The sequence below is a fragment of the Cervus elaphus genome, chromosome 8, assembly GCF_910594005.1.
Source record: "Cervus elaphus chromosome 8, mCerEla1.1, whole genome shotgun sequence".
NCBI classification, from domain to species: domain Eukaryota; kingdom Metazoa; phylum Chordata; class Mammalia; order Artiodactyla; family Cervidae; genus Cervus; species Cervus elaphus.
Window position 1 is genome coordinate 44,521,842 of NC_057822.1, and position 14,382 is coordinate 44,536,223.

General features: G+C 35.5%; 1 protein-coding gene across 4 annotated transcripts in view; it reads left to right on the forward strand.

Moving 5' to 3' along the window:
• The window catches only part of ORC2 (origin recognition complex subunit 2), a 36,242-nt gene extending 22,375 nt beyond the window's left edge, over positions 1–13,867 (forward strand). For all 4 annotated transcript variants that reach the window (XM_043910420.1, XM_043910418.1, XM_043910422.1 and 1 more), the window contains 8 exons: positions 801–910; positions 3,229–3,361; positions 4,188–4,284; positions 5,791–5,937; positions 6,552–6,723; positions 9,113–9,174; positions 10,034–10,152; positions 12,088–13,867. In XM_043910420.1, the coding sequence (XP_043766355.1) occupies positions 801–910; positions 3,229–3,361; positions 4,188–4,284; positions 5,791–5,937; positions 6,552–6,723; positions 9,113–9,174; positions 10,034–10,152; positions 12,088–12,174 (927 nt within the window). In that variant the 3' untranslated portion in view covers positions 12,175–13,867. The remainder of the gene's footprint in view (positions 1–800; positions 911–3,228; positions 3,362–4,187; positions 4,285–5,790; positions 5,938–6,551; positions 6,724–9,112; positions 9,175–10,033; positions 10,153–12,087) is intronic.
• The last annotated feature ends 515 nt before the right edge of the window (positions 13,868–14,382 follow it).

Here is a 14,382-nt window from a genome sequence, read left to right on the forward strand (position 1 = left end):
CACAGTAAATCACGTGGCTGAAAACAAAAAGTCAAAGCGCAGGGACTAGACTCACTTGTTTAGTGGGAGGGATTGCAGAGTCACACAGCACAGGGTACGGAGGGGGGAGCAGCAAGGGCTGGGGCTGGTAATGCCATTCTGCAAGGATGGAGAGAGAAGCTTTAAAGCTACCTACTTAACAGTTTCACTTAGAATTTGTCCTGTTTCTCCTTAAGTATATGAATAAATAAAAACTGTTGGCAAAGAATACAAACTGTAGGCTAGAGTGCACTAGTCTTCAGTATTAAAAAAAATATTTTACTCAAAGGATAAAATGATGAAAACACAGTAGTGCCAAGGTTAAAAAGGAATATACAGCTTTTTGCTAGTGTTTTCATTTCAAGAAGTGAGCTGTGTTTAGTCACCAGAGTGTCTGGATTTGTTGTCAAAACTGGGAGGCAGATTTAATCATCTCATGATGGTAACAGTTTTTTTTAGAAATTAAAACCTTACATTTGGAGTTCATTCTCATGTAAATGGTTCTAGACAAAACTTAGCAAATTCATTACTGTTGTACATGTTTGTATGTAAGAGTATATAACACATTTTACAAAAACAAATATTGAAATACTATGTATATTCAGTAGATGCACTCATTACCAAACCTGATTAAAGTAATATTTCCACTAATAGCCTCTTCTAACCTTGACCTGTAAGGGAATATTTTTTTTTTTTTGGGGGGAATATTTTTTACTATGAATTGATTTGATGTATGTAACTTGAGAATGATCTTCTTCCTGCCCTCTTTCTTTTTTTTAAAGCGAACTTTGCATAACTTATTGAGCAAGGTTTCTCCTTCCTTTTCTGCTGAACTTAAACAACTAAATCAACAGCATGAACAGTTATTTCATAAATGGATGTTGCAGTTACAGTAAGTACTATTATCATTGCAAACCTCTGTAAAATAAATATATTTACATAATAATATATGTACATAGGTCTATGCTAAAATCAAAGCAGTTAGACATTTTAATTTCTTTTTGCAATGACCTTGATATGCATTTTTACTTACGTGTAAAAATTTGAAAAAATAGGTGTTTTCCCAGTTTTATGACCCAAATGTAGAAATGTTATTATATGACTCTTCTCAGAAAAAGTTAATCAAATTTGAAAGCTTTTATAAACTAAATAGCCTTTCTTAGAATTATAAATTATTACTTATAAAAATATTTGAAAATGTAATTTGTCAAGATTGATAAATATATCAGATTTTACTTCAGTTTTTCACAGCCAAGTTCCTAAAATGAAAGAATATATATTTTTCTTTTAATCCCATTTTATTTACATGTACTATAGACCTTCAAATTTCATGAGATCTGTTCTATAAATATTATTTTACCATTTTTAAATTGTTTCTTAGAATATTTTTCCAATTTTATAATTTCTCAAATACTTAAGGTAAAATTTTAAACTTTCATTAAAATACCTAGAATGATAAAAATTAAAATATAGAAATTTTTTCTATAATTATTTTTATATTTGTATTTAAAAGAAACTAAGTATAAGGAAGTGCTTAAAACGTATGCTAAAATGTGAATGCAGTAAGAACATGGAAATTGCCACAGTTTTCCCCAGTTGATCCAGGTTTTCTTTTGCCAATAATAAATCAAAGGGTTATGCTAGTAAGAAAATTATTTTCTTCCCTGTTAGGACCTCACCTTCTCTGAGTAACTATCTATGGATCTGTTCATTATAAATTTATATAGCAGATCTTCACTCTAATCCTACCCCACAGCCCACCAATTCTTTTCTTCCCATATGTCAACTTTGATAACTTGATTTGCTTTGCTTCCCAGCCTAGACCTCATAGTCAGCTACCCCAGTGGAATCACTAGTTCACTGAATTCCTTTGCTTTGTTTTTCCTGCTGCTTTTACCTTGCTAATCTCTGCCTTTGGGGATTTCTCTCTTCTTTTCTTCTATTTCTAGGCTATCCTGCATTGCTGCAGAGCATCTCATAAATACTGTTTCTGATTGACCTCCATAAACAATCATGGAGTTGAACTTTAGCTTGACACTTCATGCTTGATGTTCTGGGTTGTCTCATCCACTCTCTTGACTTCAGTTGTTCTTTGTATGTGAATAACTCCCATAACTGTATCTCTAGCCCAGCGAGAATTCACTTCAGCAGCAGACTTGAATTATATTGAAAGTGTCCATGTAGAAGTTCTATAACTAATTCATCATACATAAAATTTAACTTATCTTAAACCCATCATTTCCACTTGCCCCAACTACATAGGGTAGTGAATATCACTTCATCATATAGTTGCCAAAAAACTGAGTTATTCTTAATAGTCCTTTTCACTTATCTTCCATGTCTAATCATTCTCCAAATCCAACCAATTTGATCCATAAAGCTCTTGACACCTTATGTTTTTCTCCATGACACCTAATTCAAGTCCATAGTCTTCAGTTTTACCCTCCTTCCTATCCATTCCCCAACTCAGCCAGTGTAATCTTTCAAAAAAGATCATGTTACTTTCCTACTTAAAACCTTTCACTTAACACCTGACTACTGACTTTAAATGATCATATTCCTTAGAATAAAATCCAATTAGTGTCTTAGTTGGTTTAACAAGACCTTTTGTGACCTGGCCCCTGCTTACTTTTCCAGTTTAATCTCTCAATCAAAACTCTACTTCAGCCTGTTAAAATTTTAGTTTCTTGTACCTAGTGCCTAGTTCTCTCTTTCCTCCTGTTACTTGAAAGGTTATAGGAAGCTCTGATACTTTGGCCGCCTGATGCAAAGAATAGCCTCATTGGAAAAGACCCTGATGCTGGGAAAGATTGAGGGCAGGAGGAGAAGGGAGTGACAGAGAATGAGATGGTTGGATGCACCACCGACTCAATGGACATGAGTTTGAGCAAACTCTAGGAGATAGTGAAGGACAGGGAAGCCTGGCCTGCTGCAGTCCATGGGGTCGCAAGAGAGTCAGACATGATTTGGCAACTGAACCACAATAGGAGCTAAAGAGAAAGCTACTGAAAGTTGGAACTGCAAGCTTGATGTACAGATAACAAAACTGTGCTCTTTCTTTATGTATGTTGGGAAACACTATATTAATCATTATTTAGCCACGCCAGTTCTTCCTGTATTCTTGATAAGCTTAAATTAAGGAAACTGGTTGATTATAAAATTGGCAATAAGTAATGAATTTTAATTTCATGCGTGCTGTTTTTCTTACAGCCTGGGGTTCAACATTGTGCTTTATGGTTTGGGTTCTAAGAGAGATTTACTAGAAAGATTTCGAACCACCATGCTACAGGATTGCATACATATTGTCATCAATGGCTTCTTTCCTGGAATCAGTGTGAAATCAGTAAGTTTTAAAAATGTTTAAAAAAGGGTAACATCATATCCCCTGCCAGTCCATACCACCATGTTAAAGAGGATGCTATTTCATATTCTGGAGCATTCGTTTTTTGTTTTTAGTTTTTACACTAGTATGATTGCTAAGTGTTTAAGATCACGTGTTTGGACTCAGAGGGTCCTAGCTTTGACTCCCCCTCCTTGAATTTCCTGTTTGGTAACTGAGCATGTATTAAATCTTAGGGAAATGTTAGCTTTGTTTACTCTGTTGACTATCTACAAGACTTCTCTGAAGGATAGGATTATGGAAAAATTCAATTTTATTATGCTTTTTTGTCACTTTGATACTCTAAAAATAGTAAAGATTTAAGTAATAGTTTATCGTTCTTTGATCATTTTTACACCAGGTGCTCATTTCTCTTCATCATTTGAAAATGAATTTAAGCCTTTTGGGCTCTGGATATTAACCAGTGTAATACTCCTTTTTAAAAATGTCCTAAATGTTTGGACCCTCTTTCATTTGATAAATCTATAGTTTTATAATATTTCTCATATTGTTGGGTTTGTTTTGTATTTTCACTGCCCTGCTTTTATTATTTACACCTTTGCTTCCCCATTTCCTTTTAGCAATAACTTATGCAAAAAAATAAATTAGATCTACTTAATCTACTTACCTTAAAAAGTAGGACTCTTGAAGTGATTTTTCAAACTTGGTGGGAAATCCAAATTTATTTTTAATTTATTTTTTAAAAGAAAGGCTTGACTTGCTAGTTGTGTTTATCCTACATGACAGAATAAGTTATAACTGATGTATCTCTTGCACTTTTATGACATAGATCCTGAATTCTATAACAGAAGAAGTCCTTGATCATGTGGGTACTTTCCGCAGTGTGCTGGATCAGCTAGAGTGGATAACAAATAAATTTAAAGAAGGTAATGTGAAGAAGATGTTCTGTAGTTATAGGGTGAAGCTAACTTCTACTTGTTTGTGTACTAATGTACACAAAAATGTGGACAGTTTTAATAATGATATTTCTCTCATTGCTGATTAAGATTTCTTTAAAATAATTTCTCCTTTCCTTTTCTGTGAACCTCACTTAACTAACAGGAAAGAATTGCTCCTGCTACCTTGAACTTATATAGCCAAAGCCTTTTTTTTTCTCCAAAACCTTTTACTTCAGAATAATTTTCCAGTTTTGTTTGGCTAGTGTAAAGTGCTTCCAGCCAATTGGGACATCTGTGTCTAATAGTTTTATATTGTTTAATATGTTTATAAAGTATTATTTCTTTATCCTGAGGAAATATCAATGCATTTGAATAATCTCGTATACTAAAATCAGAGAAATAGGGGGGAAAATTTGTTTTTTTGGTATGTGTGTTTTGGTTATATGAACATTTCAGAAAAATAAAAATAAAATTATTTAGGGCCTAACAATTGTCATTTAGTCATTGCTTAACAATTAATTGGGGGCTTCCCTGGTGGCTCAGATGGTAAAGAATACGCCTGCAATAACTAGACCTGGGTTTGATCCCTGGATCGGGAAGACCCCCTGCAGAAGGAAATGATAACCCACTCCAGTATTCTTGCCTGGAGAATTCCATGGACAGAGAGCCTGGCAGACTACAGTCCATGAGGTGGCAAAGAGTCAGACATGACTGAGCGACTAACAATTAAATGGAGTAATTGGTTATGCTTAATGATTTAATAGATGATTTTGATATTATTTGTATGCTCATTAAAATAGGTGCCTGAGTCATTTTCAGTATGTATATGTAGTATATAGTCTGTATTATATAATCTATATTATAATAAATGTATATTATCTATAATTTCTATTAAATATATTTATAACTTTGTAAATCATAAATATTTTAGTTATGTAACATGCATGTTATCCAAGTTTTACCTTCACTGACTTTTATATTTTACTTCTCTGACCTCCTTTGTGCTTTGAGGAATATCCTAGGCCTCCCCCCTTCTCTTGTTGTTTTTGTCTCTTGGCTTTTGTGATAACCGAGGTTTTCTATATTCTCTCTTAATGCTTAGTGTGAACTCTCTTTTAGGAATGGGGATCCATCCCACCTTGCAGTTCAACATGCACAGATTCACCTGCAAATCTAATATGTATCTTGCCTTATTTCCTATGCCTTATTAAAACTGGTTACTTCATGGACTGATTCAAGTGTTAACCATTCCAGTTGTCTTTAACTGCTTCAGAGTCTACTGATTTTCAATGAATTTCATTTTTTAAGAGTATAATAGTGTCTTGCCTGTTTTATGAGTGACTGACATATCTTCTCAAATAAATTGCATACCCCTGAGAATAGCTGTTTTGTCCTGTATTACCTTGATATGTTCTTCAATACATAAGCCTTGCGTGTGGTGGGGACTTTACAACTACTCATTGAAAATAATAATTGAATTCTCTTTCCTTTTAGATTCTTCTTTTGAACTCTTTCTTCTTATTCACAACTTGGATAGCCAAATGTTGAGAGGAGACAAAAGCCAGCAAATTATTGGACAGTTATCATCTTTACGTAATATATACCTTATAGCATCTATTGATCACCTCAATGCTCCTCTCAGTAAGTTGAATGTTAGTGTTTTTTCTTCTTGAGATAACAGTCTTTGAAAATTACTTTTCTTAATGTTGTAAGTCATGGCATTTGTATTGTTTTTACATATACATTTCCTTTGTTCCATGTTTTAAAAACACAGTTGACAAAAATATAGGTGTCCTCAATCTGATTTAGAACATAATTCTTGGAAATAAAAATTCAGATAGTAAAGGGTGTGTTTTATGGTAAAGTTTCTTGAAGAAGAGGAGACCCAACTATTACTTTGGTTTCTTTCTAATTTTTCTTTGTGAGACTGCAATATTTATTTTATGCCTTTAGTTCAGAGACTTTGTGATAATCCCATAAAACAAAATGCTAAATTATTAAACTTTTTAAAAGAATGCCTTGGTAGTGTTAATATATTTTAACCTGAATTTAATATACACATAAAGATTCAAATGGTGATTGACAATGAAATTAGATTGTGAGGTACTGATTTGGATGGGGAAATAGCAAAAATGAAAATTTTCAGGATTCAGTTTTTATTTAATGCTTTCTTGTTCTTTCCTAGAGTGGAATCTAGTAACAGGAAAATATGAAAATAATTAGTCATTCTTATTTTTTTTGATCATGTACTCTAGTGTGGGATCATGCAAAGCAGAGTCTTTATAACTGGCTCTGGTATGAAACTACTACATATAGTCATTACACTGAAGAAACCTCCTATGAGAATTCTCTTCTGGTTAAACAGTCTGGATCATTGCCACTCAGCTCCCTAATTCATGTCTTACGAAGCCTTACCCCTAATGCAAGGTAAGGATGAAAACTGTTGTTTCTTTTTAAAAAAAACTTTACACATTTTAAGATATGCCTTGTTAGGTTTGAATGGCAGTACTTAAAGTCCTTACTAAGTTTGCAGGATTAAGAGAAATATTACCAATGATAATAATAGTTGCTAGTACTGAGTTATGCATTAGGTAGACTACGCAATAGTAGTCTCAAATTGCCCAATAATAAAGCAGGGGTACCAGCATTTTTAAGAGATTTTTATGTTTCTGAGTAAGAACATCTCAGTGGTCATCGTTGAGGAAACAGCAGAATTTTGATGGATTTTACTTACATGTGATAGTTATTTTTAATTACATATTGAACATTATGACTCAGACACAGGGCCCTTTACACAAAATAGCTTTTTTGATCCTCATAAGCACTCTAAGGTAGATGGTAAAGGGCACAGAGATTTTGATTCCTATCTATGTGGTTCCAAAGCTCATACTGTTAAACCTTGAAAATCTTTGTATATAGTGTCTCCAGTGAAACCCTTCAGCAGCCTAACCAAGATGCATATCTGAATTAATAACAGCTAGTTAATAAAGGCTAAGAAAAGTTGTATGTAGCATAAGCCAGCAAAAAATAAATTATGTAATTAAGCTGTTGAAAAAGGCTTTTTAGTAGCCTCACAGGGAGGCCACAGAGAAACGTACAGGCAGGTCCAGAGCATCCCTTTCCCATCCACCCCCTGCCAGTAGCTCACACCACAGAGCCGTGTTAAAACCAGGAGACTGACGCCGGCACAATCACAGCGCTCATCCAGGTTTCACTTCTGATTCGTGCACTGATTTGTACCTATGTGTTAGCTCTGTGCCATTTTCTCACATGTGTAACTTTGTCAAGATATGCAGCTTTATCATCACAAGACTCCCTTGTGATGTCAACCATCAAATGCTAATTTTAATGAATTTTATTATTCCTTAAAGCTATTTCTGTACACTTAAAGATTATCATTGCATTAACAATGAAATATGTATTAAATGACCTCCCAGATGGCTCAGTGGTAAAGAACCCACCTGCCAGTGCAGGTGACGTGGGTTCAATCTCTGGATCAGGAAGACTCCCTGGAGAAGGAAATGGCAGCCCACTCCAGTATTCTTCCCTGGAGAATCCCATGGACAGAGGAGCCTGGCAGGCTACAGCCCATGGAGTCGCAGTCAGACATGACTAAAGCAGCTTAGCACATATGTTAAATGGGTATCTAATCAAAATTTTTGATGGAATTGGGAATAGAAAAAATGTTCGTTCAATTTTACTATTATGCTAACTCCTAATGGACTGTTGCAAGTTACTACATATAAACTTGGGAATCCAGCAATGCAAATATTCTCAACATGATACTGACTGCTCTAAAGCAATTATTTTTAGTTTGGCATACCTAAATGTCTATATGCTAGCCTCCGGTGCTTCTTTGGTTCATCCTGTACACTCCAATACACATTTAGTCTTTACTTGGTATGAATGTGATTGATCAAAAAATCTTCACCAAATTCAGCTGTGTACCAAGTTATAAAGTGGTCATTGAGATGACCCAAAATGTACTTATAGAAATTATCTTCTAGACTGTAATAAAAATGAAAATGCAAAGGTTTAAAATTTTTGCCATATCCAGGGACTTTTGGGAAGGTTAGTTTTGTATAATACTGCTTCCAACTAGTAGTTCTACCTGGGACACTCGCCTACAGAAACAGTTCCAAAAACATGAAAGAATATTTATTATGATTTTATTTAATGTGGTGTTATTTTTTATTAAATTGGAAGTAATGTGAACATCCAAAACCAGTAGGAAAATGGTAAGTTTGTGGTATAAGCTGGCATTAAAAACTGTTTAGGAAGAATTTTAAGACATGGGAAAATAAATAAGTGAAAAAGTGAGGTTTAAAATGGTGTATACCATATATAAATGCTTGAATTTATGTTTTCACAGTGCTTCATTCCACAGAGACTTGAGAAAGCAGCATATGCAAATATGATCTCCACATCAAATGTTAGTGGCTGTAATTTTAGGGTTATAGAATTAATATTTTTCTCTTTAGTTTTTTCTTTAGTTTTTATTATATATTCCAGGTTTTCTATAATAAACTAATCTCTAGTCTAAAAAAAAGTTTGACCCTTGAACAACATGGGGGTTAATCTGTGTCTTAACTTTTCATAGTCAGCACTCCATATCCCACTGCATCTGCAGAGTCAATTAACTAGGGACTATGTCGTACTGTAGCATTTACTGTTGAAGAATATACATGTGTAAGTAAGGAAAGGAAGGTAATATAAACAGGCTAAGTGTTTCACAGTCTTTGTGTACTTGACTATTAACTGTTATCTGTGGATGTTAACGTTCTGGATTTCAATTTGTTTTTGTTTTTTTCCTTAGGGGAATTTTCCGGTTACTAATAAAGTATCAGCTGGATAACCAGGATAACCCTTCTTACACTGGTATCCAATATTTATGATATTAAATTGTGTGACCTTTGTTTCATCCCATAAATTCTTTTTCCTGGAATCTAATAATAGCATTACAGTGTTTCACAGCAGTGAATAAATGGTTTGCTCCGTGATCACTGTGTCTTCCATATCGAAAATTTTCAAGCAACCCTACAGATACACTGCTGAGCAGGCTATTTGTATTATTTGTCAATACAAATTGAAAAGCAAATCCAGTTTACTTCTTAAATTTCCTCTGCTATGGATGTATGTCTACCAACTACATATATTTCATATACTGGGCAACTTAGATTTTCTTTCATTTGCGTGAAAATAATCTGTTAAACACACATTTTAATAATCATTCAGGGGACTGCCCTGGTGGTCCAGTGGTTAACATGTCACCTCCCAATGTGGGAGTTTCAGGCTCGATCCCTCATTGGGGAGCCAAGATCCCACATGCCTTGTGGCCAAAAAACCAAAACATAAAGTAGAAACAATATCGTAACAAATTCAATAAAGACTTTGAAAAAATATTTAAAAATCATTCAGTTCTCACTTGACTTACTGGTTCCCTCTTTTAACACTGTTTACAACTGTTTACAACTGCCCATGAGATTATATTATACTTGGCCACAGTTGACTGCTTTCAACCAATCAGTTCTCATTAAAAAAATGTAAGCCACAGTATATAACACCTAAATATTCTCTAGTTCTGCTTCTTCGAGAGGTATTTACTCAGCATTTACTGACTGCTTTGACATACTCGGGTGATAGCACTTTTTTCCTGTGTTTTTCAGCATGGGTACGCATACATGGGGTCATGTCTTAAATACTGACTTATGTTCACATCTTCTTTTGAACTCTCCAGGACTTTGTTTTCAAGACTTTTACCAGCAGTGTCGGGAGGCATTCCTTGTCAATAGTGATCTGACACTTCGAGCCCAGTTAATTGAATTTAGGGACCACAAGCTTATAAGAACAAAGAAGGTGAGACTTTGCTCTATAACATTGTATGCCAGGAATAGGTCTCTTGTTTACTTAAGGACAAGTATGCCTATTATGAAACTGAGGTTGCCTTGGTGGGTCACAAGGATCCATTTAGGCGGTGTGCCATTTGAGTTCTGTAGAAAGAAGGTAGAAGTACTCCACTTTAGCATGGAGCAGAAGACTTATGTTCAGAGTAACAAACAGTTCTAGTTCAGAGTAACAAACAGGCCATAGAAATGAGTCAGATAATCATGTTCCCTTCTCCTCTATTCATTAATCCTGTCTATGTGTATTGAACACTAACTGTGTATATTGCACAAAGCATTAGGATACAGAAGTTAAGCAAAAACCTAATTTCTTGTCTGATAAAGCTTAAAGTCATAATGGAGAAGATGGGCATTTGTCAAATAATCACATACACGTAAAGTTTAAATTGTGGTTAAGTCCTATGATCAGGAGGGACATGGTTCTGAAAGAACATATTAGAGTAGGTGGATTTGACCTAATTATGTGTATCAGAAGAGAGCACTGAGCTGAGACCTAAAGGAAGACTAGGAGATTTACAGTCATCAGGGGAAGGAAGAGCATTCTAGGCAGGAGCAGCCTGTAAAGAGTCTCTGGAACAGGACAGCAGCCAGTGTGACACAATCCTGTTTCATTCTGAAATAATGAGAAGTCACTGAGAAAACTGTTCTGACAGTGGTGTGGGGAGTGGGGTGGGGCAGTGTAAGGTGGCCGCTGCCAAAGCTCAGTGCACACAGACCAGCTAGGAGGGTGTTGGTAGCCTGGGTGAGATGGTGGTAATCTGGACTAGGTTAAAAAGAGAAAAGTGGTTGGGACTCAAAATGGACAAGAACTGATGACAGACTGGATATGGGAACCAAAGGAAAAGAGAGTGTTGAGAGTGATTCCTGGTTTCTGGCCTGTGTTTTTCCTCCATAACCAGAGAGATGGTGGGATCACTGGATGAGAAGCTGAAAGAGCAACATTTGGGGGAGACAGAGCATGAGTTCATGGTCTTAGTATACTTGGACTTACTCCTGTTGAGTTTCTCCTGACATTTTCAAGTGGAGGTGTCAGCTGGGCATTTGGATTCCTGGGACAAGATACCAGAGAAAAGATCTGGGCCAGAGATAAAAGGTTATGATTCCTACATATTTAGATTATAATGGAAACCAGGCTTTGGTGAGACAGTCTAGAGAGAGAACATATAGTGAGATTAGAGGGCCAGGAACTAAGCCTAGTACTGTGATATTTAATGGCCAAGTAGAAGATAAGCCTGCAGGGGTGGAATAGCCAGAGAGCCAAGACGTCATGGAAGCCAAGAGGAGAAGCATGCTTTTAGGTCAGCAGTGTCAGGTGCTGCCGAGAGGCCCAAAAGGCAGAGACTGAAGATACGTAATGAATTTAGGAAAATGGAATTCCTTGGTGGCCTAACCAAAAGCTCTTTTGGTGTGACATGATAATGATGGCAGTAGGTAGGATGGCTTGGGTTGAGTGAAAAGTGAGGAAATGGAAACCACCATTTATAGACAACTCTTCTGGAAAGGTGCCATGGTTTTATGATGGTTGCAGAGAAATGAGGAGTCTAGTGAGGATTGTTTTAAAATTGGAGATACCTGAACCTGTAGCCAGTGGGAAGGATCCAGTTGAAAGGGGAATAAAAGAACAGAGGTATCAGTAGTGTAGCATTTTAGAAAGAGCAGGAAATACCCACCTTCTCATTCTTTAGTCTTCTTTTCCACTATAAAGTGGTTTAACTATAAACTCAGTGTATTTAATAGCTATATATCCCTGTGTGTCCCCTGGCTGCCCTTGTTATTTATACTTCTCTATTCATGTAAAGTATTAAGGAAATCAAGTCCATTTTTTGTTTAACATTTCAAATACATTTCTTACGAATGACTAACATTCAGGTATTCTCACATCTTTTAGGGAACTGATGGAGTGGAATATTTATTAATTCCTGTTGACAATGGAATACTGACTGATTTCCTGGAAAAGGAAGAAGAGGAGTTATAAAGCACTCCTGTACTCTTGAAACCTTCCGTGGAAGATTATTACCCCAGCTGCCACTCCTCTAAAGTGTTGCGTTTACATCCAACATTAGACTCTTCAGTGTACAAGATTTTAAGTGGGGAGGGGTAATGTCATCACCCAGAACCGTGATTAGCCTGGCTGGTATACCATCCTAGTTCTATGCAGCGGTCCTCAAATTGGAGAAAATGTGCCTTTCATTCATTACCTCTCTGGAGACTTCTTGCTGGAAGGAACAGTGTGCTCAGGGACTCTTTGGAACTGGATGTTTTTGAATTCTTTTATACCAGAGATGATGCTCCTAATTTTTTGAGGGCCTTTTATCACTGTATTTGCAAATGTGCTTGTTCCAGAGTGTGAAAATTATAGACAGTGGCATAAAGTAAATCTGCTTTATTTGCTATTCCGCGTGTCAGAACTGAAGAGTATAATGGAGTAGGCAGATCATCTTTTACTGTTTCTGAAATGGCTTAATAAAAGGTACAGGACTGGGGGAAAGTAAGTGATTTTCAGCTTTCTCCTTTTGGATTTAGGCTACATGCTGATGGAGGAAGGAGCATGATGCTATTCAGTTGGGAAAGTGGGAAAAACCTAACAACTGTTTAGGGTGTTCGCCCATCCCAAAAAGCACATGAACAACAACAGATCATGCTCCTCGAGACAGTTAATGTTTGTGCCATCACATTCACAACATGAGTGAGAAGTCAGGCTAGAGAAACACGATCCTGAAATTATGTTTTAGTTGTTTTTTTCCAAGGCAACAGAAAAATTTAATTATTCTTGTATATCAATGTATTTTTTTCTTTTCTTGAATAACATGCAGATGAATAGCTTATTAATGGCTGGCTTTAAGTTAATTTTATTTCTCTATCAAGTAGGCCCACCTAAAACTCACTGTAAGACATTTCAGTTTTTTCTTAAAGTGATAGTTTTAAGCCTCCTAAATACACAACCCTTTTTTCTTAGGAAAGAAAAAAAGGCTAACCTTGACCACTGGAGTCAGCAGATAGTCTTTACATACTCCCTGAAATGTTTCATACTTGGAAGTTAAATTCTCTGTCACTGTAATATACTGCATCAGCATTTCTCACTCATTTCTTATCCTGTAAACCCCTTTTACGAAAATATTTCCCAAAATGCCCAGCATTTTAAAAATCATTTCTTTGTGTCATATAATGAAGTAATTTTATATTAAATCCATGTATAAGGGGGGTTAGTCTTAACCATAATTACTAATCAATATTTAAACAAATTTGTACATGAATAGGATTCAAAAATTTTTTAATTGTACCAAAGGATATTCAGTGAAAAGTGAGTTTCCTTACCATTCCCCGATCCAGTCCTTTAGGCAGCCATTAACAGCATTTTAAGCATTCTTCCAGAGGTATTCTATGCACATCTAAGGGTATTTGTCTATATTTCTCCTTTTGAAAACACAAATGGTGGCATATGATACTTGCTGGTTTGCACCTTTTTTTTTTTTTTTTTTGCTTAATATATTTAGTTTATAATAACCTACAATATATAAAAAAAGTATACAAAGTCTTTAATGACCTACTGTGAAACTTTGCATTTGCCCTTAAATTTATCTACTGGTTTATTTTTATATTTTTTGTGTCTATACTGTGCAAGCAATATGTGTGAATAGTCTACTATTAATAAAGAAATTTGAATAGAACTTTTTTTTTTTCATTTATAGTACTGTTTTTTTACTTAAAACTCCCAGATTCTCTGGGACCTTTTTTTCCCCCCCCCCCAACTTTTGGCAATGCAATACAGCATGTAGGGTCTTAGTTCCCCAAGGAGAGATAGAACCTGCACCCCTTACATTAACAGCACAGAGTCTCAACCACTAGACTGCCAGGGAAGTCCCATAAAGTGCTATTTTTTTTACTAAAAATATTTTGAAGTACTTCAAAAATTTTATGAGTGCATCTTACAGCTCTGATAGTGATCTTGGCAGAATTATATGCTCTTCACTAACTTGTTCCAAAATCAGTGTAGCTTAAGCTCTATCAGTTTGACTGCTAAGGCCCCAAACTTCTGCTGTTACTTGCTTCTGGCAATATTAAACAGACCTGAAACCTTGAAAGATTCTTCTGGCTTCTCGTAATAAAATGGCTAAAACTGGGCTAAAAAGGTACAGGGGATGCAGGACAGATATTTGCACTATGCAAACTTGGCATAATACTG